Raw genomic sequence first — 26,177 nt, 5'->3', positions numbered from 1 at the left:
TATCCATCCATTTATCCTCGCTATGTATTATTGTTTTTGTTAGTAAAAAGTGTCAAAAGAAAAAAAATATTACGTTAACCATAAAAAATCAAGAATACATTCTATTCACATTTTATTGTTTTGTTTACCTTGTCAAGGCAGGCCTATGTCATCATTGTAATCTCAGCAAATATGTGTCTTCACTCTTCTTGTATGCATAATTTATTATGCCTACCGTAACCATTAATAGGCCCCCAATGTAATTAATGAAAGTGGGATCCGCCCTTGTGACACATACACACACAACGGAAAAAATGGTGCCCCCCTGAAAAAGCAAGGACCCCCCCAGTGCCCCCCCCAGGAAAAATGTCCTAGCTACGCCACTGTTATTAGTTCCCTACGAGTCACTTTTGGCGAGAGATCTTGGTCGATATTGGTTCGTCATCGGCTTGCGGATTTCTGCACTTCCTCGATGTTGGTCCGTCATCGGCTTGGATTTCTGCATTATCCCCTTCAGTTGGTTCCTCCATCTTTTATAGGGTGCCCAGCGCCTGGTTACACTCAACCATAGAGATGTATACTAATTACGCTAGAGTGCGGAGTCGCCATAGGCGCGCGTACTTAACGTCTGTGATTGCGCGGAGCGTGGTCGGCCATTGCTCGATAGGTCTTGATTTGTAAAAGTACCCGGATGTACACATAGCTCGTGCGTTGTAACGCTGTGAAAAAGGGAAAAAGGGATGCCGTCTCCGGCCTTTTTTCTTGAAGAAAAGAATCCAACCTCATTACAATCGAAAATATTAATGACAAATTGCATTTCGATTGATTATTAGACTAACAGTAAATCTTTTCAAAATGAATGAATCTTTGTTCATTTTTCTTCAAATGTTCATCATATTCATTCCATAATATTTATTTCACATTTTTGCACTTAACAACCACTTGTATCACTTGTTCTCTCTTCTACACATTCTCTCCAATCACTCTATTTAATGACTATTGGCAATTCAATGTATGTTTGCAAGTCTCTAACAATAAAAGAAACAAACGGGAACAGCATTTCAATTAATACAACCATTTAATAGGAATAACAGATCAAATAAATATATCATACAAATATATTACAATTATAAGGATTAGTTCATCCTGCTAATACTACAGGAGGATAAATTTATCCTAATTTCAAGGCTACACGAGGATAAGTTTATCCTAATTTCAAGGCTAAACGAGGATAAATTTATCCTAATTTCAAGGCTGCACGAGGATAAATTTATCTTAATTTCAAGGATACACAAGGATAAATTTATCTTAATTTCAAGGCTTCATGAGGATAAATTTATCCTAATTTCAAAGCTACATGAGGATAAATTTATCTTCGTTTCAAAGCTACACGAGGATAAATTTATCTTAATTTCAAAGCTTCACGAGGATAAATTTATCCTAATTTCAAGGCTACGCGAGGATAAATTTATCTTAATTTCAAAGCTACACGAGGATAAATTTATCTTAATTTCAAGGCTACATGAGGATAAATTTATCTTAATTTCAAAGCTACATGAGGATAAATTTATCTTAATTTCAAAGCTTCACGAGGATAAATTTATCCTAATTTCAAGGCTACGCAAGGATAAATTTATCTTAATTTCAAAGCTACATGAGGATAAATTTATCCTAATTTCAAGGCTACACGAGGATAAATTTATCCTAATTTCAAAGCTTCACGAGGATAAATTTATCCTAATTTCAAGGCTACACGAGGATAAATTTATCTTAATTTCAAGGATACACGAGGATAAATTTATCTTAATTTCAAGGCTTCATGAGGATAAATTTATCCTAATTTCAAAGCTACATGAGGGTAAATTTATCTTCGTTTCAAAGCTACATGAGGATAAATTTATCTTAATTTCAATCTTCACGAGGATAAATTTATCCTAATTTCAAGGCTACGCGAGGATAAATTTATCTTAATTTCAAAGCTACACGAGGATAAATTTATCTTAATTTCAAGGCTACATGAGGATAAATTTATCTTAATTTCAAAGCTACATGAGGATAAATTTATCTTAATTTCAAAGCTTCACGAGGATAAATTTATCCTAATTTCAAGGCTACGCGAGGATAAATTTATCTTAATTTCAAAGCTACACGAGGATAAATTTATCTTAATTTCAAGGCTACATGAGGATAAATTTATCTTAATTTCAAAGCTACATGAGGATAAATTTATCTTAATTTCAAAGCTTCACGAGGATAAATTTATCCTAATTTCAAGGCTACGCAAGGATAAATTTATCTTAATTTCAAAGCTACATGAGGATAAAATTATCCTAATTTCAAGGCTACACGAGGATAAATTTATCCTAATTTCAAAGCTTCACGAGGATAAATTTATCCTAATTTCAAGGCTACACGAGGATAAATTTATCTTAATTTCAAGGATACACGAGGATAAATTTATCTTAATTTCAAGGCTTCATGAGGATAAATTTATCCTAATTTCAAAGCTACATGAGGGTAAATTTATCTTCGTTTCAAAGCTACATGAGGATAAATTTATCTTAATTTCAATCTTCACGAGGATAAATTTATCCTAATTTCAAGGCTACGCGAGGATAAATTTATCTTAATTTCAAAGCTACACGAGGATAAATTTATCTTAATTTCAAGGCTACATGAGGATAAATTTATCTTAATTTCAAAGCTACATGAGGATAAATTTATCTTAATTTCAAAGCTTCACGAGGATAAATTTATCCTAATTTCAAGGCTACGCAAGGATAAATTTATCTTAATTTCAAAGCTACATGAGGATAAATTTATCCTAATTTCAAGGCTACACGAGGATAAATTTATCCTAATTTCAAAGCTTCACGAGGATAAATTTATCCTAATTTCAAGGCTACACGAGGATAAATTTATCTTAATTTCAAGGATACACGAGGATAAATTTATCTTAATTTCAAGGCTTCATGAGGATAAATTTATCCTAATTTCAAAGCTACATGAGGATAAATTTATCTTCGTTTCAAAGCTACATGAGGATAAATTTATCTTAATTTCAATCTTCACGAGGATAAATTAATCCTAATTTCAAGGCTACGCGAGGATAAATTTATCTTAATTTCAAAGCTACACGAGGATAAATTTATCTTAATTTCAAGGCTACATGAGGATAAATTTATCTTAATTTCAAAGCTACATGAGGATAAATTAATCTTAATTTCAAAGCTTCACGAGGATAAATTTATCCTAATTTCAAGGCTACACGAGGATAAATTTATCTTAATTTCAAGGATACACGAGGATAAATTTATCTTAATTTCAAGGCTTCATGAGGATGAATTCATCCTAATTTCAAGAATACACGAGGATAAATTTATCCTAATTTCAAAGCTACATGAGGATAAATTTATCTTCGTTTCAAAGCTACATGAGGATAAATTTATCTTAATTTCAAAGCTTCACGAGGATAAATTTATCCTAATTTCAAGACTACGCAAGGATAAATTCATCTTAATTTCAAAGCTACACAAGGATAAATTTATCTTAATTTCAAGGCTACACGAGGATAAATTTATCCTAATTTCAAGGCTACACGAGGATAAATTTATCTTAATTTCAGTCTACATGAGGATAAATTTATCCTAACTTCAAGTCAACATGAGGATGAATTTATCTTAATTTCAAGGCTACATGAGGCTAAATTCATCTTAATTTCAAGGCTACACGAGGATAAATTCATCTTAATTTCAAGGCTACACGAGGATAAATTTATCCTAATTTCAAGGCTACACGAGGATAAATTTATCTTAATTTCAGTCTACATGAGGATAAATTTATCCTAACTTCAAGGCAACATGAGGATAAATTTATCTTAATTTCAAGGCTACATGAGGATAAATTTATCTTAATTTGAAAGCTACATGAGGATAAATTTATCTTAATTTCAAAGCTACACAAGGATAAATTTATCTTAATTTCAAAGCTACACGAGGATAAATTTATCCTAATTTCAAAGCTACACGAGGATACATTTATCTTAATTTCATGGCTACAAGAGGATAAATTTATCTTAATTTCAAGGCTTCATGAGGATAAATTTATCCTAATTTCAAGGCTACATGAGGATAAATTTATCCTAATTTAAAGGCTACGCAAGGATAAATTTATCTTAATTTCAAAGCTACATGAGGATAAATTTATCTTAATTTCAAAGCTACACGAGGATAAATTTATCCTAATTTTAAAGCTACACGAGGATAAATTCATCTTAATTTCAAGGCTACATGAGGATAAATTTATCCTAATTTCAAGGCTACACGAAGATAAATTTATCTTAATTTCAAGGCTACACGAGGATAAATTTATCTTAATTTCAAAGCTACACGAGGATAAATTAATCTTAATTTCAAGGCTACATGAGGATAAAATTATCTTAATTTCAAAGCTTCAGGAGGATAAATTTATCTTAATTTCAAAGCTACACAAGGATAAATTTATCTTAATTTCAAGGCTACATGACGATAAATTTATCTTAATTTCAAAGCTACACGAGGATAAATTTATCCTAATTTCAAGGCTACACGAGGATATATTTATCCTAATTTCAAGGCTACACTAGGATAAATTTATCTTAATTTCAAGGCTACATGAGGATAAATTTATCTTAATTTCAAGGCTACATGACAATAAATTTATCTTAATTTCAAAGCTACATGAGGATAAATTTATCTTAATTTCAAAGCTACACGAGGATAAATTTATCCTTATTTCAAGGCTACACGAGGATAAATTTATCCTAATTTCAAAGCTACACGAGGATAAATTTATCTTAATTCCAAGGCTACATGAGGATAAATTTATCTTAATTTCAAAGCTACACGAGGATAAATTTATCCTAATTTCAAGGCTACACGAGGATAAATTTATCTTAATTTCAAGACTACATGAGGATAAATTTATCCTAACTTCAAGGCTACATGAGGATAAATTTATCCTAATTTCAAGGCTACATGAGGATAAATTTGTCTTAATTTCAAAGCTACATGAGGATAAATTTATCTTAATTTCAAAGCTACACGAGGATAAATTTATCCTAATTTCAAGGCAACACGAGGATAAATTTATCCTAATTTCAAGGCTACATGAGGATAAATTTATCCTAATTTCAAAGCTACACGAGGATAAATTTATCTTAATTTCAAGGCTACACGAGGATAAATTTATCTTTATTTCAAAGCTACACCATTACATCAACTACATCAACAACAATGAAAAACAGAAGAAATAAATAAATATATATACTCGAGGTTAAGATTTCGATATTCTTTCCCCTAACATGGTCTAAGTTCATTGACCCTAAATGACTTTTGACCCTGGTCATGTGACCTGAAACTCAGGCAGGATGCTCAGTAATACTTGATTTCACTCATAAGTTTCATGAACTGGGTCTATACACTTTGTAAGTTATGATGACATTTCAACAAGTGGAACGCCTCTGGCAGTCTCGCCTGCATTACGCAATTCGATATAGCAGCAGTGCTTCCTTTGAAAACAGCTAATGAATAATTATTCACAGAAGAAAACACTAATACGTATATACGAAAATAAAATACTATGTCCATTGACCCAAAATGACATTTGACCATGATCATGTGACCTAAGACATGTGCAAAACAATCATTCATACTTGATTACCCTTCTGTCGATGTTTCATGAGCTAGATCCATAAACTTCCTAAGTTATGATGCCAATTCAACACATACTCCCAACATAGCCAGAGTTCATTGACCTTTAAATGACCTTTGATCTTGGCTATGTTCCTAAAACGCACACAGGGTATTCAGGGATACATTGCTGCTCTTATGTCAAAGTTTCATGAACTAGATCCATAGACTTTAACCCTAAATAGACTGGGCTATTTCGACGCCTAAGAAGACTCGGGGGGGGGGGGGGGGGCTGATTCAGCCCCTCCTTATGATCTCGGCCGTCGATCGCGCGATCACGACGAAAATTGGCACGCCCCTTACCCATGGCATTATCTACAAAACTATAATATCAAATTTTGCGAAAAATCTCATTGCTCATTAATTATGCTAATTTATGCGTAAAATCATAAGTTTGCATGCTCTAATTAATAAAATAATGCCCCTAAAATTCTAATTTTTGTTTCACAGACTCAAGATAGGCATCTGATCAAATTTATTTTTCAAAAATTTTAACATCACATTTATTTTCTTATGTATTCTATTGTTTTCTAAATTTCTTATGTATTTCTCTGTTTTTTGACTTTTTGTTTTTTATTGTTTTTTCAATGGAAATTGTCGGGGACTTTATTTTGACCGTAAGCAAGATAAAATTAATTGATTTTAAGCAGTAAAAGGAAAAATAATGATACATTTTATGAATTTTGGCTAAAAACATTATTTGCATTGGATTTGCACACAAATTCACGTTTTTGAGTAATTTTGGGTCTGCATGCACTTACGAAATGTTGCGTAATTTCGGAACCGCGTACCCGGGGGTCACAATTTTGGTCTTAAAAGTTGCGCGAGACTTGAAAGTAAAAAGTCAGTGAACGACGCGGTCAAAAAATATCGAGCGGCGGATTTATCGCGAAAAATGTCGAGGGGGGGCTGAATCAATTCAGCCCCCCCCCCCAGTATTCTTAGGATGATGACAATTCCTCCTATACCCCCAATATGGCCAAAGTTCGTTGACCCTAAGTGACCTTTGACCTTAGTCATGTGACCTGAAACTCACACATGATATTCAGGGATACATGGTTGCTCTTATGTCCAAGTTTCATGAACTAGATCCATAAAGTTTAAAAGTTATGATGATAATTCCTCAAATAACCCCTACATGGCCATAGTTTGACCCTAAGTGACCTTTGACCTTAATCATGTGACCTGAAACTCAAGCAGGATCTTTAGTGATACACTATTACCCTTATGTCTAAGTTTTATGAACTAGGTCCATATACTTTCAAAGTTATGACAACATTTCAAAAAGTGGACCTTGGTTAAAATTTTGATATTGATTCCCCCAACATGGTATAAGTTCATTGACCCTAAATGACCTTTGACCTTGGTCATGTGACCTGAAACTCAAGCAGGATGTTTAGTCATACTTGATTACCCTTGTTCAAGTTTCATGAACTAGGCCCATATACTTTCTAAGTTATGATGACATTTCAAAAACTTAACCTTGGTTAAGATTTCAATGTTGACGACGCCGCCGCCGTCGAAAAAGCGGCGCCTATAGTCTCACTCTGCTATGCAGGCGAGACAAAAACTTAACCTTGGGGAAATTCCATAAAATGATAAGCCTTTTTGTACATCCGACCCCCATTTTTCTCAAGTCTTACTTCACTTCATAAACTGACGGAATCATGGACGTTATAGAACATTACAGACTGTCAAGAGAACCAGAAATCAGAGACAGAAAATTTCATGAAAGTCCCACATATAGGGGGTCGGACGTACATATTTTATGGAATTACCACTTGGTTAAGATTTCAATGTTGACGACACTGCCGCTGTCGGAAAAGTGACCCCTATTGTCTCACTCAGCTAGGCAGGCAAGACAATAAAACTCATTCAACTATATTGCACTATGCAATCAATGAAAGGTTTTCAGATGGTTCCAGTTGATGTATAATTTCTTTCTCACATAGTCTGACTTAAAATTTTTGTTTGAGAGATAACCGACATGTGCCATTACAGAAAATCGTTATTTGTGCCTGTTCAGTATACGCAAATGTTGCATATTGAGTTCCATGGTAAGGAGCTTACCTCTTGAGCACTGAGAGGGTAAACTTTCCATTGGCAGTGGAACTTAATTCATTACCTACTTCAGGTACCAACTCTCTATCAACCATTGTGCATTTATCTCTTCTAAATGTAGATACATGTAGGTGATCAAAATTATGTGAAGATAAACCCTGGAAATTATCACCATATCCCAGGGGGGCCACTTCCATTGACGAGTGGATACCATGCGCGACCATGGGGTCTCGAAAAGCACCCTAAACAAGTATTTTCCATATTCTGAAAATGCACCCCTTAACAAGTATTGGCGTCTGAAACCCTACCCTTAACAAGTATTGGTAACAAATCAACACTCTTGGCAAGTATTCCCTGAAATGAACCCCTAAACAAGTACAGCGATATGTTATGTCACGGGTCCGTCGGTCGTCGGTTTTACCTTTACACACCATTTGGTGCACGGCCCCACCTTCCACACCTCGCGCAAATCGGACTCTAAACACGTAGTGTTGGGGCAAAGAGGACATCCTTTATAAAACATTTTAATTTTGTTTCATCATTCCCGCAAATTTGACCCTAAACACGTAACTTTCCTAGCGAAATAGATACCCTTTTTCCATTATTTTTGTGTTTTTGACACCCTTGTTACGTACGTAACGTGCCCAATCTTGAATAAGACATCCTGTTTACATGTTTTTTTGGTCGCGCATGGTATCCACTCGTCAATGTAAGTGGCCCCCCCGGGCACCATGTCCAATGTGGAAACATATAGGTACATTGTAATATCACAAAAATACATAATTCAAGTGGCTTCCATATAGACATACAGCTTTTGAGTCCTGGACAAACAAACTCATTCCAAATTGGTATGAATACAGTGTATGTTCATACAGACCTAATATGCAAAGTATTCTTCACGTTTTTCCTTCAAGTGACACTGGATATCCTATGGTAATTTGTTTGTTTTAGTGAGACTGTAGGGGAAAGAAATGACTTCTTGAAGAGAGACTTCTCCTGTGTACGGCTGACCCTTCTGTCCTTGAACTGATGTGGTAGGTGATATCCACGTGGACGTTTCTGATCCTGAGTACCAATGCAGCTTCACACTGTCTCAAGTCATTTCCAACACTTTGCTCACTCGCGGCCACTCATTACTGAACTCTTCTAAGTAGACTGCAACCATATCTCCCAGTTTTAATACTGGCTGTTGAGGCCTTTTCTGCTTAGTACCTAGATGGACCTGAAATATTGCAATGAGAAAAATCTAAATATTTATTACAAAGGCAATACAAGTTAACAGTGTTATAGTGCACATGAACATATTATGGGGCACAAGTGATTAATTCTGAGTGTTTGGAATCCCAGCTATGGGTTAACTTTCTTCAGCAAGAAATTGAACCACATTGTGCTGCAATCAACCCAAGTGAGGAAAGCGGGTACGGGCAGGATTAATTTGGCTACTTTTACACATTTACTTACCGCTTGAATAGGTTGCTGTTCATCATTTGAGAATTCCGAAGTTGGATCAAGATGTCTTTGTGGTGTATTCTGAGACTCTTTATCCATCAATATATCCACCAGTGGCCATTTACCAGAGTTTTCTATTCCTAAAAAAAATCCCCAATAGAATGAAAAGAAGTATATGCACAAGTGGTAAGATAAATCAGACCCAAATTTCAAACTATAAGTGCTTGCATAAATGATTGGAAGTTCCAACCCTTATCCCCTATTGATATTAATTATACCTTATTATAGTATAAAAATATACCAGGCTTTGAGTGAGTATAGCGGGAATTATTCATACGAGGTTGGACTGGCATTACTATTTTTCCCAGAGGGGCGAAGCCCTGAGGGAAAATAATGATTTTGCCAGTACAACCGAGGATGAATAATTCCCTCTATAGTTTTCGAAATAATGGCCTGGTATATTTGTTTTATATCCTACTTTAATAAGTTAGAGCAATAGATCTTGATAATCTAGTTCTTGTACATCCTTTTTTTTTTTTAATCTGAACCAAACCAGCCCCGCTGACTCAGTGACTGACCTGCTTTTCCTGAAGTGCTTAGCTACGCGCTCAGTGCGCGTATTAGTGCTTGCGAGTGACGTCAGTGATAACGGAATAGCACATTTTCTTCCGTGGGCTTTCATTTTCGACATCACCGCAAAATAATGAGAATATGTTTGGTCACATGATGCTATTTAAACCAATCAGCATACAGGATTTAATTTATGTAGGATGTAATAATTACTATTTTCATACAACAGGACTAAGATGCAAAACAGTCATTATATCTCTGATCCTATGAACCTGTTTAGACATGTGAATAAATAAATGCTTTCATTCTTTTAATACTTTTAATTTTAAGGGTGTACGTATAAAGGAGATGCCAGTATTGAGTGACAAACTTTTTATTATTTCCACAGGAAATTCTTCTTCTTTGTAAATTTTGTCCATCAATACTTTTAAAAAGCTTTTGCAACACCTGTCAACAAAATTAATGCGGAAAATTACTTCCTCATATACCTAGGACTATTGAAGTTCATAATGGAAGCCACATCAAATTAAAAAAATTATCGGCCATTTCAGCAACCTTGCCCTCCCTCTTTAAAACAAAGCCAATACAAAGACATGAAGATGATCTACTGTACTTACCACCTTCCTCCATGCTAGCTAGCAGATTCTCCCATTCCTGTCTTTCTTCAATACTAAAGTAGGGGGCATACTTTGGCATATCCCGTTGGAGGTTGGTAAGTGTAATAGCATCATGTACTTTATGGACAATGGATGGTTGGCCTGGAGGGTGATGTGTGATGATGTTATCCCATCCAGTTGTAGCCTGCCATTCACTGCTGTTGCTCCACTTCTTGGTGTGTAATGTTCACAGCTTTTCCATTGTGTTTTGTGATTCTAAATTGATGTGGAAAGCTGTGCAGTGACATCTTGTTCAGGCAAGGTTTGAGCCAGTCTCTCACATTGTAGACTGCGTTGAGTCTTTCCGATGTGGTATTTGGTTTTCGATAAGAGAGTGGGATATGATGAAGCAGAGATGAAAGTGTTGGTATGTTTTGCCGTGTTATGCATGTTGAAACCCGGGTGAATAGCTGGTCAATGTCCTCGTGTGCGTGGCCCTTCATTAACAAGTGGAATGCCTCTGGCCGTCTCACCTGCATCACGCGATTCAATATAGCAGCAGTGCTAATTTTGAAAACTACTATAACTCGCACAAGATGTTCAGTGATACTTGGTTACTCTTATTTCCACGTTTTATGAAGTAGACCAATACACTTATAGAGATATGATGGCAATTCAACAAATACCCCCAACGTGGCCAAAGTTCTTTGACCTTACATGACCTTTGACCTTGATCATGTGACCTGAAACTCGCACAGGATGTTCAGTGATACTTGATTACTATTATGTCCAAGTTTTATGAACTAGACCAACACACTTTCAAATTTATGGCTGTAATTCAACAAATACCCCAATTTGGCCAAAGTTCATTGACCCTAAATGACCTTTGACCTTGATCATGTGACCTGAAACTTGCACAGGATGTTCAGTAATACTTGATTATTATTATGTCCAAGTTTCATGAATCAGATCCATAAACTTTCAAAGTTATGATGGTAATTCAACAGATACCCCCAATTCGGCCAAAGTTCATTGACCCTAAATGACCTTTGACCTTGGTCATGTGATGTGAAACTCATGCAGGATGTTCAGTGATACTTGATTAACCTTATGTATAAGTTTCATGAACTAGGTCCATATATTTTCTAAGTTATGATGACATTTCAAAAACTTAACCTTAGGTTAAGATTTTGATGTTGATTCCCCCAACATGGTCTAAGTTCATTGACCCTAAATGACCTTTGACCTTGGTCATGTGACATGAAACTCAGGCAGGATGTTCAGTAATACTTGATTAACCTTATGGCCAAGTTTCATGAACTAGGTCCATATACTTTCTAAGTTATGCTGTCATTTCAAAAACTTAACCTCAGGTTAAGATTTGGTGTTGACGCCGCCGTCGCCGCCGCCGCCGCCGTCGCCGCCGCCGTCGCCGCCGCCGTCGCCGTCGGAAAAGCGGCGCCTATAGTCTCACTCTGCTATGCAGGTGAGACAAAAATCCTACCTTTACCTGCATTGAAAATGATAAGAAAAAGAATATAACAAATAAAATTATGGTAGATTATTTTAAAACACTTTCCCGGGATACACATTGTTCTGCGAAATGATAAATTAAATATCTGTTCAGAGCTTAACCCTATCCAGCCAGGGGGGGCTGTTTTTGCCCTCTCAACATCTTTCATGATAAATCTGTAATGTCAGGAAAATATTGTGCTGCGACTGTAATGACTTATTTCCTTTATTAAGCCTCATGCAACTTTTAAGACCAAATTCCGATGTTACGTAAACATTAAGCGCATGTAAGAACAAAATTTGCTTAAAAATGTGATTTCATGTACAAATCAAATGCAAATTCTGCATGCAGCTAAAATTCATAAATGTATCCTGATTTTTATTTTTACTGATTAAAAGCAATAGAATTCATGTTAGTTATGACTGAAAAAATTTGCCGATGATTTCCAACGAAAAACAATGAAAAACATAGGTTTTAAAAATTGCCATTTTTAAAACATTTCATAATAATCCTGTCTAGACTGCCCAGATCAAAATCTAGCAGTTTTGGGGGTATTTTTAAAGATTCACAGCCAACTTATGATTAAATGTATAAATTACAGTAACATATTTAATTGATTAAACATAAATTTGAATTAAGTTTAGTACAATTGACAATCGAATTGTGGAGATTACGTCTTGGGTGTGTGCATGCTAATTTTTGTCGCGATCAAGCGGAATGAACATCCAAGGTTTGAAGGGGAAAGCAAAAACAGGTACGTCTCCCCGGGCTATGCCATTCTAAATTAGCCCAGGCGAAATAGGGTTAAGATAATAAACATAATTAAATGGAACATTGTAAAAGAATAGCCCAATATTGAGAAAAATATTGTCCTGAAATTCATGTCATATTTTCTTTGATACTTGATAACTATTTGTTTTTCTAAAATTCATGGAATAAGAATGTACACCTTTTGTGTATTGAAAATGCAAAAACTTAATCCTAAAAGGGGGGGGGGGGGACTTTCTCAGACAATTTTACATCATATCTGTAACATGAAAAGCTGGTGCTGACTCATTCTAAGACTTTCTTTCAAGTCTCGCAAAACTTTTGAAACCAAATTTGCGACCCCTCAGTCAGTACACATTTGTAAAGTGTGCATCAGGCCCAAAACTGCTCCAAAACAAGATTTCCTCTACAGATCCAATGCAAATTGTGATGTAATGCCAAATTCATAAATATATCACCATTTCTACATTTACTGATTAAAATCAAGTGATAATATTTTCTTTATATTCTGAATAAAGTTGCAGATGATGTCCATCGAAAATGCAAAACAAAAAGTTGAAAACATAATAAATTAAAAAACAGACATCAGAAAAAAAAATTTAATATAATTTTTAGCTAATTACACTTTGCCTGTTAATATACCCTTCGATGTTTACAGTACCAATTTTCTAGCTACAACAAAGAAAGGAAAGTTGCTTTCACTGTGACCGTATGACTTTTTTCCGTTTATCCTGCACAATACTAATACATAGATCACATGGTTCTCTATGCAATGTTGCTTCCAAACTGTATTTGTTTTCGAAATTAGAAAAGAAGATAATCATTCTCTACTCAGGTGCGTAGCCAGGGGGGGGGGGGAGTGGTCCCCCCCCCAAACGTCCCCAAAAAGAAAAAAAAAGAGAAAAAAAGAGGAGAAAAGGAAAAGCGAAGGGAGGAAAGGGAAGAAAGGTAGCTTTGTGGGTTTTTCTTTTTATTCTTTATTTTTTTCTCAGAAGAGAAACTTCTTCACTCTTGCTCTAAATTTATATATATGAATTTTGTTTCCGCGCTGCACGCAGTTAAATTACAATATTGCAGTTCTCCTTTGTTTCCCTAACCCTTTCTCTAACCCAGTTTTTCGACCTCAGCTACGTGTTTCTTGCCAGTTAAAGTTAAATGTATACATTAGGGCATGGAATAAGAGTAAGGTTAGGCCGAAGTATATGAAGTTATCTTTTTTTTTCAAATTGATCGCGCAACTTCTGGTCGGGTCGACTCCGGGCGGGTAAAATCTTTATATCAATTTCTGCCGTCACCTCCATATATAGGCAACTTCTCCTGCTTTTCAGCTCATTACTAAATAACCATAATTTGGGGGCAAACAGGTTCCAAATTTTAAAAGAGGAAGGTATAAAATTTGTATTTGATAAAAAAAAAGTACAATATTTTTTAAATCAAATTCTATTAAAATTTCCCTGCACATTCATCTCCTGTCCTGTTTTGCGCCCTCAGTTTGAAATTTTGAATGACACTTAAGTTTCTTTATCATTCAAAATTAAGCGATTCAGGATAAATCAAATAAATTATACATCATCCTTTTTTAAATAATTTCAATAAATCACAGAATTTTCAACTTTTTGCGCACTATTTTCCTTGTATTGAAGTTCAATAATCTTAGAAAATCGATTGAATTAGAGCCGATGGGGTAGAGATATCTGCATTTGATGAAACGTCCGCCCTTTGAAATTTCAGAGTTTTATTGCTCTGCACGGGGAGAAATATCTTCCTCCCGGCATATACCCTTCTTGTTTTGCGAGTTAAAGATATGCACTGCCGCTAAATTGTTTGTAATCATATCTGATCTTTCCAAGGGAAACATTCAGTATAACTTAGGGAATACCCTTATCTCGGGACCCTTTTCTTTAGAAAAAAATTGATAAAACACTTTAGCTTTCGCGCTCCGCGCTGGGTAAATATTATTGTAATTTCCTCCATTTTATCCCTTTTTGTGCGTTCACAATCACTTTTAAAAACAAGGTTCAAAATCAAAATATAGTCAACTTAGTTGGAGCTGATATAGGTACTAGAGACAAGAGAGACGGCTCCTTTTCATTTTAATTTAAGAAACACCGAAAGCTTTGCACGGGAGGGGGAAACTCCCCCTCCCTGCACCCACCCCCTAGGGAGCGCGCTTTGCGCGCTCTGTAAGTGTTGGCACGCTTTGCATGCATTTACCGCCCCCTCCAAAATGAAATCCTGGCTACGCGGTTGTCTCTACTTAGTAAAATAAAAAAGCTTCATGAAATTTCTGATAGAAATAGGAAGTAATTGCAAATTCTAGAATACATTCTGTTAGATTACATGATGGACATCCAGGATTACATGTGGTGTTGAGTGTTCTTATCCCTGCAACTCTCGCGTACCACTGAAATGTGAATTTAAATTGCCTCAACCATTGGCGTAAATCCGTGTTGAGGGGTGGGGGGGATGACTGAAATATATTTGCTTTTTTTTTTGTTATCATGTTTTTAGATATGCAAGGAATTGTAATTGATATGTCCACAGTGGCGTACTGTGGGTCACGGCATTGTGGGGGCACCAGCAAAATTTTCAAATCACTGAGCGCTTGGTTGCTAGTTATTCTGACCTAATAGAGACATTTTAAGGACAATGTCATTGAACGGATATGTATCTCACTGACCAAATAATGCAAGCGAAGCGCGAGCTGAATTTTTTATATTCACACCTAAAAAGCGATATTATAATCAAATTTGTGTAATCATGATAGGTACCTGTCTCGCTAAACAATGCGAGCGCGAAGTGCGAGCTGAAATTTTCGTATATTTTGACCCCAAACAGCGAGATTTTAAGGAATATATTTTAGGAATCCATTAAGAGTATGCATATCTCACCATAGTCATCTAATGCAAGTGCCAAGCGCTTGCTGATTTTATCAGAATTACATCTGAACACATGAAACACTTTTTGTACTCATTGCAATCATGATTATCATACGCATCTCACTAATCAAATATTGCGAGCGTGAAGCGCGAGCTGAAAATTTAGATAATTTAGATAATTCAGACCTGAAGTGGGGCATTCTAAGGTTTCTTTGTAGGAATTAACTAGGACCATACGTATTTCATTAACCAAATGATGCGAGCGCAAAGCGCGAGCTTAAAATTTTTGATATTCAGATCAGAAGAAAGGACATTTCAAGGACTGATTTTAGGAATTCATGAAGAGCAGACATATCTCACCAATCCACTAATGCGAACGTAATCACGGAAGGAAATGTTTTTATATATACATGTACGAAGACCTTAACATGGGGCAATCACCTTTTTAATCATGTAAAAGAAGCTCATGTCACTACATAAAATAATGATAACTCAAGTGCTAGGAAATATATTTAGTTTATATTGACTTGAAAACGGGATGTTTTAGTACAACAGGATTATATTATCTCTTTGAACAGAAAATGCGAGCACCAGGAACTATGAAGACGTAGGCCCTGGGTAAATTATGTTTCATGAAGTTATGATAAAAATGTTTCTTATGTAATGTAACATAACATAATTATAATATAACATTATAATGAATAATATTTTCTTCTTTCCCACTACGTTTCTCTTCCTTTCTCCCTCTTTTCTATTTTTCCCCATTTCCCCGTTTTTGTTTTGGTCAGCCGATGGGGGGAGCATGTGCCCCCCATGCCCCCCCCCTCCCCCCCCCCCCCCCCCCCCGTAGTTACGCCACTGTATGGCAAATACCCCTCCAATATTATTATCTTTTAACCCCATGATGGTTTAATTGTTTTATTAGAGATTACATTCAAAATTTTTTGACATTCCATCTTAATCCCTTCCCAAAGACCCCAACATTGATGAATTGGAAGAAACGGGGGTTTCTCTTCAATGTTATAATAAGGACTTACATGTAAGTATTTCGTTTGGAAATGGTGAACTGGCTCTTTATTTGCATTTTATGATTCAATAATATTGTTTTATTTGTTAAGCGGTATTTTAGGAAGAATTTTCACCAATAAAACAATTATCTCTTGTGATTTTTTTTTTATTTCTTTCGTACAAATTGGGGGGATATATCCCCCCCATCCCCCCGGGATTTACGCCAGTGGCCTCAACATTGTATCTCTGCATATACTTTGAAAATACCACATTTACACAAAAGAAGAGGGAAGAAAGATGGCAAGTGAATAAAGATTGATAATTGTGGAGGCTAGTCTTCCGGGCTGACATCCATGACATATAAATGATACTTATCCTGGAAGACTGTGATAATTAAATCTAAATACATGTACATATACACTATCAAATATTTCATTGAAACTTACTTTTGCTGGAAAAGGTGTGACTCTCTTTCTTGCAGTAAAGTTTGTCTCTCTTCTCTGCCAGTTGTCTTCTCTAGGCAAGATTTCAGTTTGGTGCATATGTTGCATTTCGTAAAAAAGGTTCACCTGGAATGAACAAATAAAGAGAGAATTACACAATGTATATTTTCTAAATTTTTTAAGGAATAGTAGTTAACATCATCATAGTTAGGTGCTATACCATTGTAGCAGCTGCACTGCTAAAGCCAGCAAAGTATGCTATATTGTTGTAGATCACCTAAAGACCTGTGTTTATGTTGGGGAATACATAGTCAAGTATATCAAATCTACTTGGTCTCAAAACAGCTTCATGAAATGTGATAGAAATAGGAAGTTATTTCAAATTTTTCAATAAAATGCAAAATCTTGGGTTTTATAATTAACCCTATGATTCAGATTTCCCCTCAACATTTTTTGTGATATATCTGCCGTGCGAAATTGTCTGACTGCGCCATTGACTAAATTTTCATTTTAAAGTCTCACACAACTTTTGAGAATAAACTTGCGACCCCTGAATACATGGTTCCAAAATTACCCAATATTTTGTTAGTGCATACAGACCCCAAATTGCCCCAAAACATGAATTTTTGTTCAAATCCGATGCAAATAGTGTTTTTAGCCCAAGTTCATCTATGTATTACCTTTTCTCCTTTCACTGATTAAACATAATAAATATCATGTTGTCTATGGTCAGAGTAACAATGATTTCCATCAAAAAAATCAATAAAAAACAAAGAAATCAATCAGAATTCTAGAAATAATGATATACAGAGTATATAAAAATAATAATTGCGATATTGAATTATTTTTAGCAAAAGGGCCTTATTTAGATAGAGGAAAGGTTTTTTTTATGCATAAATTAACATAATACATTGGCATAATTAATTAGCAATGTAATATTTTTGAAAATTGATTTTACCATTTTGTAGATTATGCCATGTGTAATGCGAGTGCAGATTTTCATCGCGATCAATGGCCAAGATCATATGGGGGGAGGGGCTGAATCAGCCCCGCCCCAGTCTTCTAAGGTATCAAAATAGCCCAGTTTTTTATGGTTAAAGGTATGATAGTTTTGTAAATATACAGTGCAAATACTCATGAGAATCACCTACCTTTGGAATGGTAACATGAGACATTTCCTGTCTCCATTTGCGGAAGAAGTATTGCTGACTACAAACAGAACCTCCTTGCTCTTCTACTTCCTCCTTCATAATCCAATACACATTTCCACGTGTAAGGCATGATGGAAGATGGATTTTGTTGTTGGTTGGCAGTTTCTCTCCAAACTTATCGACAAATTCACTAAGCCACACCATTGACGTCATCACAGACAAAAAAGTCCTTTATGATGGTGATTTGATGGACGAGATGTCACCAATCCTTCTGGAGGTTAAATGAATACAGAGGTGGTACATTTAAAGCAAAAGAAACTATAAACATGTATCTTCTACAATATTATTATCAATAGAAAATTTTCATATTATTCCCTGAGCTTAATTTACACTGGTCACATGTACAACAATTGCTATCGCTTTAAAATTGTGATCACTTTAAAATGTTATCAATTAATTCAGTTTACCTTTGATCCTTAAATCATATCCTGCCTCCAAATATTTGAACTTGGTAACCCTTGTACATGTACTTGGTAATTTTTTGCCCTTTGAAATTCTATTTGGGTGAATTATCCATGTTCTAAATTCCAAGCCAAGCAATGGAAAGACGGAGTAAAGAGATAGGTGACAACCACATTTCTGCTGGTGAAATTTTGGGTGTACTAAATTTTGATATCCAAGGTCTTATATATGTCCAATTCTAATGCTTTTAAGTCCATTTTTTAGACCAGTTTTCGTCGAAAAAATTTGATATTAACGCACCTTTCATTGTAAGGAGGGTTTTGACTTTCTTTACTCTATCCCTACAATCAAGCCTCCTGCAGTTGTCTTATCATATCAGCACTCCTCTTCATTACATGTATCTTTCTCTCCAGCATGCACATATAACAATATGTTAAAAACTTGTTTGAGATTAAAACAAGCAGACTCCGCTTCCTCATCTCCTAAATAAGCACAGAGACCCATTTTCACATGGAATTTGTGCTTGAATAATTGTAATGTTTGGGAAAAGACATCTGTGACTACCAAGTGAACCAAAGAATTGTCCTTTATAAGCTTGCTGGGTTTAGCTCCTGCACCAATGATTATAGCAGAACCAGATCCTAAGAGACAACATGTAAAACTATAATCCCTTATAAATAAATTAAGTGAAAAAAATAAAGTTTAAAGTATGTATCATGATTTAATTTTACAAGAATGGTACTAGTCATGTTAAAGGATACCTCTTGAACCATTTACCTGCTAATCCTGACTCCATCTTCCATAAGCGGGTCCTAGTAATCCCAAGGATGAGTCTCCATCCATGTTTACAAAGTTGTGATGTTCAATAAGGTACTGCAAAATCCATAGCCTCTGATCTGCTAGAGTATTGTTCTGAAATCTTCTGCGGGCCTTGCTTGCATCTATTCTTGATATCTTATGAAGACAATAACTTCTGCAGCATTTCATCCTCAGTATTGCCGCTAATTCCAGACCGGCTGCATTTCGCTCTGTAAAGTCATCAAAAACAAAAACATCAGGGCATGAATGTACCAGGATGTTCAGTAATACTTGATTCACCTTTTGGCCAAGTTTCATGAACTAGGTCCAGATACTTTTTAAGTTATGCTGTCATTTCAAAAAATTAACCTTTGGTTAAGATTTGGTGTTGACGCCGCCGTCGGAAAAAGCGGCACCTATAGTCTCACTCTGCTATGCAGGTGAGACAAAAATCTCTTAACCCTAATTTAACTAGGTTATTTCAGACCATGAATTACTGGGGGGTCGAATGACCCCCCCCCCCCTTCAGATCTTGGCCGCTGATTGCAAAATCACCACAGAAATTTGCATACACCTCGATCCATATGTAAACCACAAGACAGTTGTATAGTTAAGCTTTTTTTTTATTTGGATTTTTTATTTTTTTTTATTACTAGTAATTAATTGTGCAAATAAGTATGAAATTTTCCGTAAATCTTTAAGGTTTTTGAGTACCGTATAGAAAGTCATGATGACGAGGCTGTTTTCTGCATCCTCTCGTATAAGGTATTCAGCTCCTACTGAATGGTTTGGGTCTTGGTACAGCAAAGTTAGTACCGTATTCCTATTCAAACATGAAACGAGGATCAGTTTCTTTGGAAGAATTCCATGACTCAGAAACTCACATTCTTCAAAGAGAAACATTCTCGATTTTCATGCCAAGAACAGAAAATAATGTGTTAAAGAAAACTACAATTTTTTTTATTTGTTAAACATCCTTTGTTATTTGAGCCACAATTGGAACTTTTTTACTGTTCAAAGCATTGTTTGCAAAGCTGTGACTTACTGGGAAAAAGTTGCAAGTTTATTTTAATTATTTCTTTTCGTACAATCGGGGAAGTGGGAGGTTTCTAGTACAATAAACCTGAAATATTAATTTGGCAGTTCTTAGCAGTATTGCTAGGAATAAGAACACCTGGTTCTACAGCTTTAAAGAGAAATTCCAGTAGTTGCAGTAAACACTGATTTCATGAGAAAGTCTGTAAAACCAGGCTTAATTGTCAGTATATCATCGAGGATCTAAATCTGGTACAGTTACATAAACTGAACTTTGTGAAATCTTGAAATCTACGCTGAATAATGTTCAGACTGAACTTCCCCAACACAGATAAGCGCACGTGGGACAGTGTAAAATTATTGCTTTGAGCGTCGGGCCCGACGCTCTACCCGAATCCTGTGCTTATTTGCTGATTTCTCAGCAATTACACAATTTCTTCCAGAATCCTTTAGCACATACGTTTTATCTAAATACAAACAGACACTTTGGTGGTCATTTCATTGGATTCTGTACGAACTCATTTTGATATCGTTACCAAAACTAGCATTTACCTTTAAATACATGTAATAAAATGTTATACTAATGGGATAAAACCAGGGACAATGCAGATTTTGTGTATTATTGCACTCAATTATCTGTGCATTATTGAACCTTTCTCAGTGTACCTGCTGAATGAGCACAATTGTACAGAAAGTATGAACAGGCCTTGGCTAAATTCAGGCCTATAATAGTATAAATTCAGTTTTTACTCTTTGAATTCCTTTTTTTAAACATATTTTTTTTGTTCTGGAGTACCATTATTGCTGTGGGTGTACAGCTGCGTATAAAGTGTTAACCGATATAGGCTACATTGCAAGATCAACCTGTCTTAAACATATGATTTCAATTGTTTTGAGTAGATATGAAGGATTTTGTTTCGATGATATAACGTTGATAAAATCTTTCTGTTTTGAGTAAAAAAAAATATTACTGCCACATGTCAATCATTTGTACATGTTTCAATGTCAGTTATTTCAAATCAATGATTTTTTTAAAATCATAGTGCAAGTGGAGTAGGGGGCGAGTGTTCACCACTTTATAGGCTAGAATGCAATATTATCCTGATTTTTAATGACATGATTTCAATTGTTTGGAGAGTAGATATGAAGTATTTATTCATGTTTTGATGATATAAAGATGATAAAATCTTTCAATTTTGATTAAAAATAAATTAGCCACAAATAAAATTTTTTTTAATCATTTGTACACGTTTCAATGGAAGTGATTTAAATCATGATTTAAATCAACGTGATTTAAATCGGCCAACCCTGACCCTTTCGCAATCAATAATAGCACAAAACATAAACAAAAATAAAATGTGTATACATTTATGATTTTTGGTTGAGAAACGGAGTTTGCATTGTATACAGAATCACATTTTGGAGCAATTGCAGGTCTTACATGTACATGTACATGTGCTTTAAAAAATGTTGTTATTTCTCAACCGCATACCCAGGCATCACAAATTTGGTTTCAAAAGATGTGCAATATTTAAAAGTAAAAAGTCAGGGAGCAGCGCGGAAAAAAAAAATATTCGCGCAGCTGCATAGTGAAAAAATTTGTTGGGGACCCCCTCCCAGCCTCCCCCCGTTTAATGCGAGTTAACCTGAAATGACCTTTAATTGTGATATTATGACATGGAAATAGTTTCAAATTAATTTCCCAAATGTTGTGACAACAGACATATGAAAATGCAATGACTACCAAATCAAGATTACTCTTGTCAGTCTAATCAGTTAGATCTAGATTGACAGTTACAAATTAAGATTCCAATTGATTTATCAAACGACAAATGCTCTCATTCGTTCCTTAGCCCATAGTAGCTCATTAAGGGTAGCCACTCATGCAGTTCCAAAACCTGATCTCCCAGCGGGCCCTGCTATTATCATCATTACCTTACAAGTTACATTGTGGTTTGTACAGGTAAAACAAAGTGCAAAATGTAACATAAAATGATCATTATGTAAAATTTTAACTTAAAAATAGCTTACTTTTGCTGAAGTTCCTTCTACAGGTACGTGATACAGCTTCAGAGCAATGAGAGGAGTCAGACTCTGTCTCTCTGTCAACAAAATAAACCATCAGACGTTTTCTTCCTCGGGAGGGTTGATCTTGAATAGATAAAATACAAATTAAAATGACTTATCAGAACTGTTGCAAGAAGTCTAACAAAATTATTGCCTAAGTTTCAGATCTACTGTATGGTTTGGTGGGCTTAATCATTCATTCAGAGATCCATGATATCAACAAGGTTTTGGTAACCTATTAACTAAGCATTCTAAAAACTTGCCTTAAACACTTTCAGGATAGATTTCCATTTGTATTTGCACCTCTCAAAGAGCATTTTTTCTACTGAACAACAAAACATTAGGTGATGCCATGGCCCTGGGAAACAGAGGTGCTAGATTTGCCTTGGGGTGATTCATTTATTATTCTCCATAGGCAGTACCCCTGGAATTCTGGAAGGTGCTATAAAATGGAGAAATGTAACTTAATCATACAAATAAGTGTATGAAATTAAGTAATATCCTTAAAGTCTCTTTAAATTTATGTAGCTTAGTGAAATGGTAATATTTGGGGAAATATTGATTTTGACATTGCTACAAACCCCACAGAAGTCACCAGAAATTAATTTTCAGTTGAATATGCCAACAGAAATAGGGGAATCTTAGCTTCATAATGATATATAATTCATGCATGAGTATGCTACGGGGGGGGGGGGGGGGGCCAGGAGGGGCACGTGCCCCCCCCCCCCCCCGGCTGCCCCCCCTGAAAAAATTGGCGGAGCAAAAAAAAAAAGAAAGAAAAGAGAAGGGGAAAGACAGAAGGAAAAAAGAAGAGGAGGAAGACGAGTGAGACTTGCAAAACAAAAAATCTTTCATGTTACTAAATAAAATTTTCGCTCGCGCTTCATGCTCAAATTTCCTGTTCGATGAGATTCATATCTTGCTCAATAGGCTGATATGGAGCTTAAAATGTCAAGTTTTGAAGTCAATATACAAAACATATTTCATCTCGGACATCGAGCTTTCATTATTTTTTTTTCATTTAATGCACTCTGTAAAATGTCTGTTAATATGGTCTACATAATTATCAACATTTTAAGCTCGCGCTGCGTGGTCGCATTATTTGATTGCCAAGTTCCTTGTCTTCATGTATTCCATAAAGTTCTCAAAATATCAATTTTCAGATGTGACTGTCAAAACGTAGGCCTATTTTTTTATTTCTAGTTGTCAAGCCTTAAAAACAAAAACTTCCACGTTGTCATTACGCATGTTAGATAAACAAATCTTTCATTATAAAGTGTGATCCACATCCACTTCACAATTTTCCTACACAGTACTTGAAATAGTTTTTTAAATTAACCCTCTTCAGATCATAATATCAAATGTTTTCAGCTCGCGCTTGCATTATTGATCTTCATGATTATAAAAATGTATTCAGAATGCCAAGATTCTAGGTCTAAATCTAAAATATGCGCACGCATGTTTATTGAGATAGCCTGCATGTTCTTTATTTAAAATATGCTTATCCAGTTTCAGATCAGAATATCAATAATTATCAATGATACCCAATTAACCATATCCTATTCATAATTTACAAAATATGAATAGAGTGTCCCGCTTTTAGGTCTAAAATCTTAATTTTCTTCCAAATTGTTTAGTTACATACATGCACCTATCCCATTTATGATTACAAAAAGTGCTTAGAATGTCAATTATTTAGGTCGAAATGAAGTTTTAGCTCCCGCTTCACGCTCCCATTATTGATATATGTACCGTATTCGTGGGTAGCTGTAAACAGTCCTTAACAGGTCTGTTTCCGATCATGCTAGAACATTCATTATAAGTTTCTGCTCGTGCTTTGCGTTTGCAGTAATTATCTAGTTACATACACATCTTGTTCAGGATTAAACTGTGCCCAGAATGTTCAATTTTCAGGACAAAATAAATGAAAGATAAAAAAAATCGCTCGCGCTTCGCGCTCGCACTTTTTTATATAGAGCTTATGAGATTATTTCATATTTAGGTTGTTTTATAGAAGTGACTGATCGGGGAAAATATAGGTGAAGATAATTTCGGGCTCCACCCCCATTCGGATCTGCCCTTGTGACATAGTATATACACACACACAGAAAAAAATGTCCCCCCCCCCCCTGAAAAAGCAAGGACCCCCCAGTGCCCCCCAGGAAAAAATCCTAGCTACGCCACTGGATGTTATAACCCTCATTACCAAGAGAAGAACTTTGACTCCCACAGATGTTTACTTTTGACAAAAGAGGGATTAAATTTGGCAAGTCTATTGAAGCACGCTTACCCTCACACTATTGTACAAGGTGACAAAAAGAGGATTAGAACTCATTCAAATCAGCCTAGAGCAACTTTGACACAGTAATTAGGCACTTCCTGTCTTGATTGCAGAGAAGTATCAATGAAAGGTTTTAAGTTTTAAATTTACTGGAATTCAAAATTAGGAAAATACTCTTGTTTTGCATCTTAGGAAGAACAAATTCCAAAATAATTTAGAGACAAAATATCTCAGTCTAAATAATACTTTCAGAACATCAATATGGGTTTGTTTGGTACATCCATTTTGTTAATGGGTGGTCAATGGATGGCACATGGTCATTCTTTAATACCACATACAACTTAATAAATCTGAGTTTCTTTCACATGATACACAAGACTATTCACTTAAAACAAAGAAAGAAATATTTCCATTCCTACTTTTCATACACTAATGATGCTAGAAGTAGTAGTACATGTAGTTACATTACAAGTTATCGGGCCAAATCATAAAATAAGGTTACTTCAGCTACTGGTGGGCTTAACCATTGACTTTAAAAAGGTAAATTAATACAATACTAGCACATCAATGATGTGGAGCTCATCCGGCAACTCGCAAAGAAATTGAACACAATTTTTAATTTCAGCCCAGTTGACAATGTAGTGAATTATATTGGTGACATAAATTGAGGAAACAGAATTGAAATTGATGAATAAATGAGAGAAGCTTTTTTGTGATTTATGAAAAAAAAATTGTATAAGCATAAATAATCTTCTAGTCAAAATTTCTTAATTCTGTGTAAAACCTTGGTGAACCCCATGTAGCTCTCAGATGGAACAAAAAAAAATCAAAATCGGTTAACAAATAAATAAGAAGCATTTATTGTGAGTTTTGAAAAATATGCATGAAATACATGCAGCATATTTAATGATTTCTAATTTTGTATCCCCCACCTAGAGCTATCATATAAAGCAAACAAAATTGAAATTGACAAATGAAGGAGAAATAAGCATTTTTTGTGATTTATTGATAAATTTCGCATAAATATCACAAATTAGCATAATTTTCTAGTCAACATTTTAAAATTCTGTGGGGAAGTTTGGTGACCCTCATGTAGCTCCACCAGATGGAGGAAAAAAAAATCAAAATTGACCAACTAATAAAGCATTTATTTGTGATTATGAATAAATTTTGCATAAATTAGCATTTAAGTAATTTTCTAGTCAAAATTATTTGTTGAAGTTTGTGAACCTCATGCAGCTCAACCAGATGGAAGAAAAAATAATCAAATCAGTCAACAAATAAAGAAGCATTTCATGTGAATTTTGAAAAATATGCATTAAAAAATTTCGCTTGAATTAGCATAAAAAATGTTTTAGTCAAAATTTCAAAATTCTGCGTAGAAGTTT

At 35.1% G+C, this 26,177-nt stretch overlaps 1 protein-coding gene across 4 annotated transcripts in view; it reads right to left on the bottom strand.

Annotated features, from left to right (window-relative positions):
• Window positions 1-1,038: 1,038 nt before the first annotated feature.
• Window positions 1,039-26,177, bottom strand: part of LOC129279349 (uncharacterized) — a 31,802-nt gene continuing 6,663 nt past the window's right edge. For 2 of the 4 annotated variants that reach the window (XR_010295087.1, XM_064106527.1), the window contains exons 2-8: window positions 22,473-22,592; window positions 19,386-19,636; window positions 18,147-18,417; window positions 16,999-17,121; window positions 10,406-11,894; window positions 9,231-9,358; window positions 1,039-8,991 (exon numbers count right to left, since the gene is read on the bottom strand). Coding sequence is in view for 2 of the 4 variants with exons in the window: in XM_064106527.1 (XP_063962597.1) it covers window positions 8,863-8,991; window positions 9,231-9,358; window positions 10,406-10,484 (336 nt within the window). In the remaining 2 variants the exon portion in view is untranslated. Of the gene's footprint in view, window positions 8,992-9,230; window positions 9,359-10,405; window positions 11,895-16,994; window positions 17,122-18,146; window positions 18,418-19,385; window positions 19,637-22,472; window positions 22,593-26,177 lie in introns of all 4 variants that reach the window. The other 2 variants (XR_010295088.1, XM_064106528.1) reach the window with 2 other exon arrangements.

The sequence above is a fragment of the Lytechinus pictus genome, chromosome 11, assembly GCF_037042905.1.
Source record: "Lytechinus pictus isolate F3 Inbred chromosome 11, Lp3.0, whole genome shotgun sequence".
Taxonomy (NCBI): domain Eukaryota; kingdom Metazoa; phylum Echinodermata; class Echinoidea; order Temnopleuroida; family Toxopneustidae; genus Lytechinus; species Lytechinus pictus.
The sequence above is the reverse complement of the archived record's forward strand: the minus strand, read 5'-3'. Positions and strand labels throughout refer to the sequence as shown.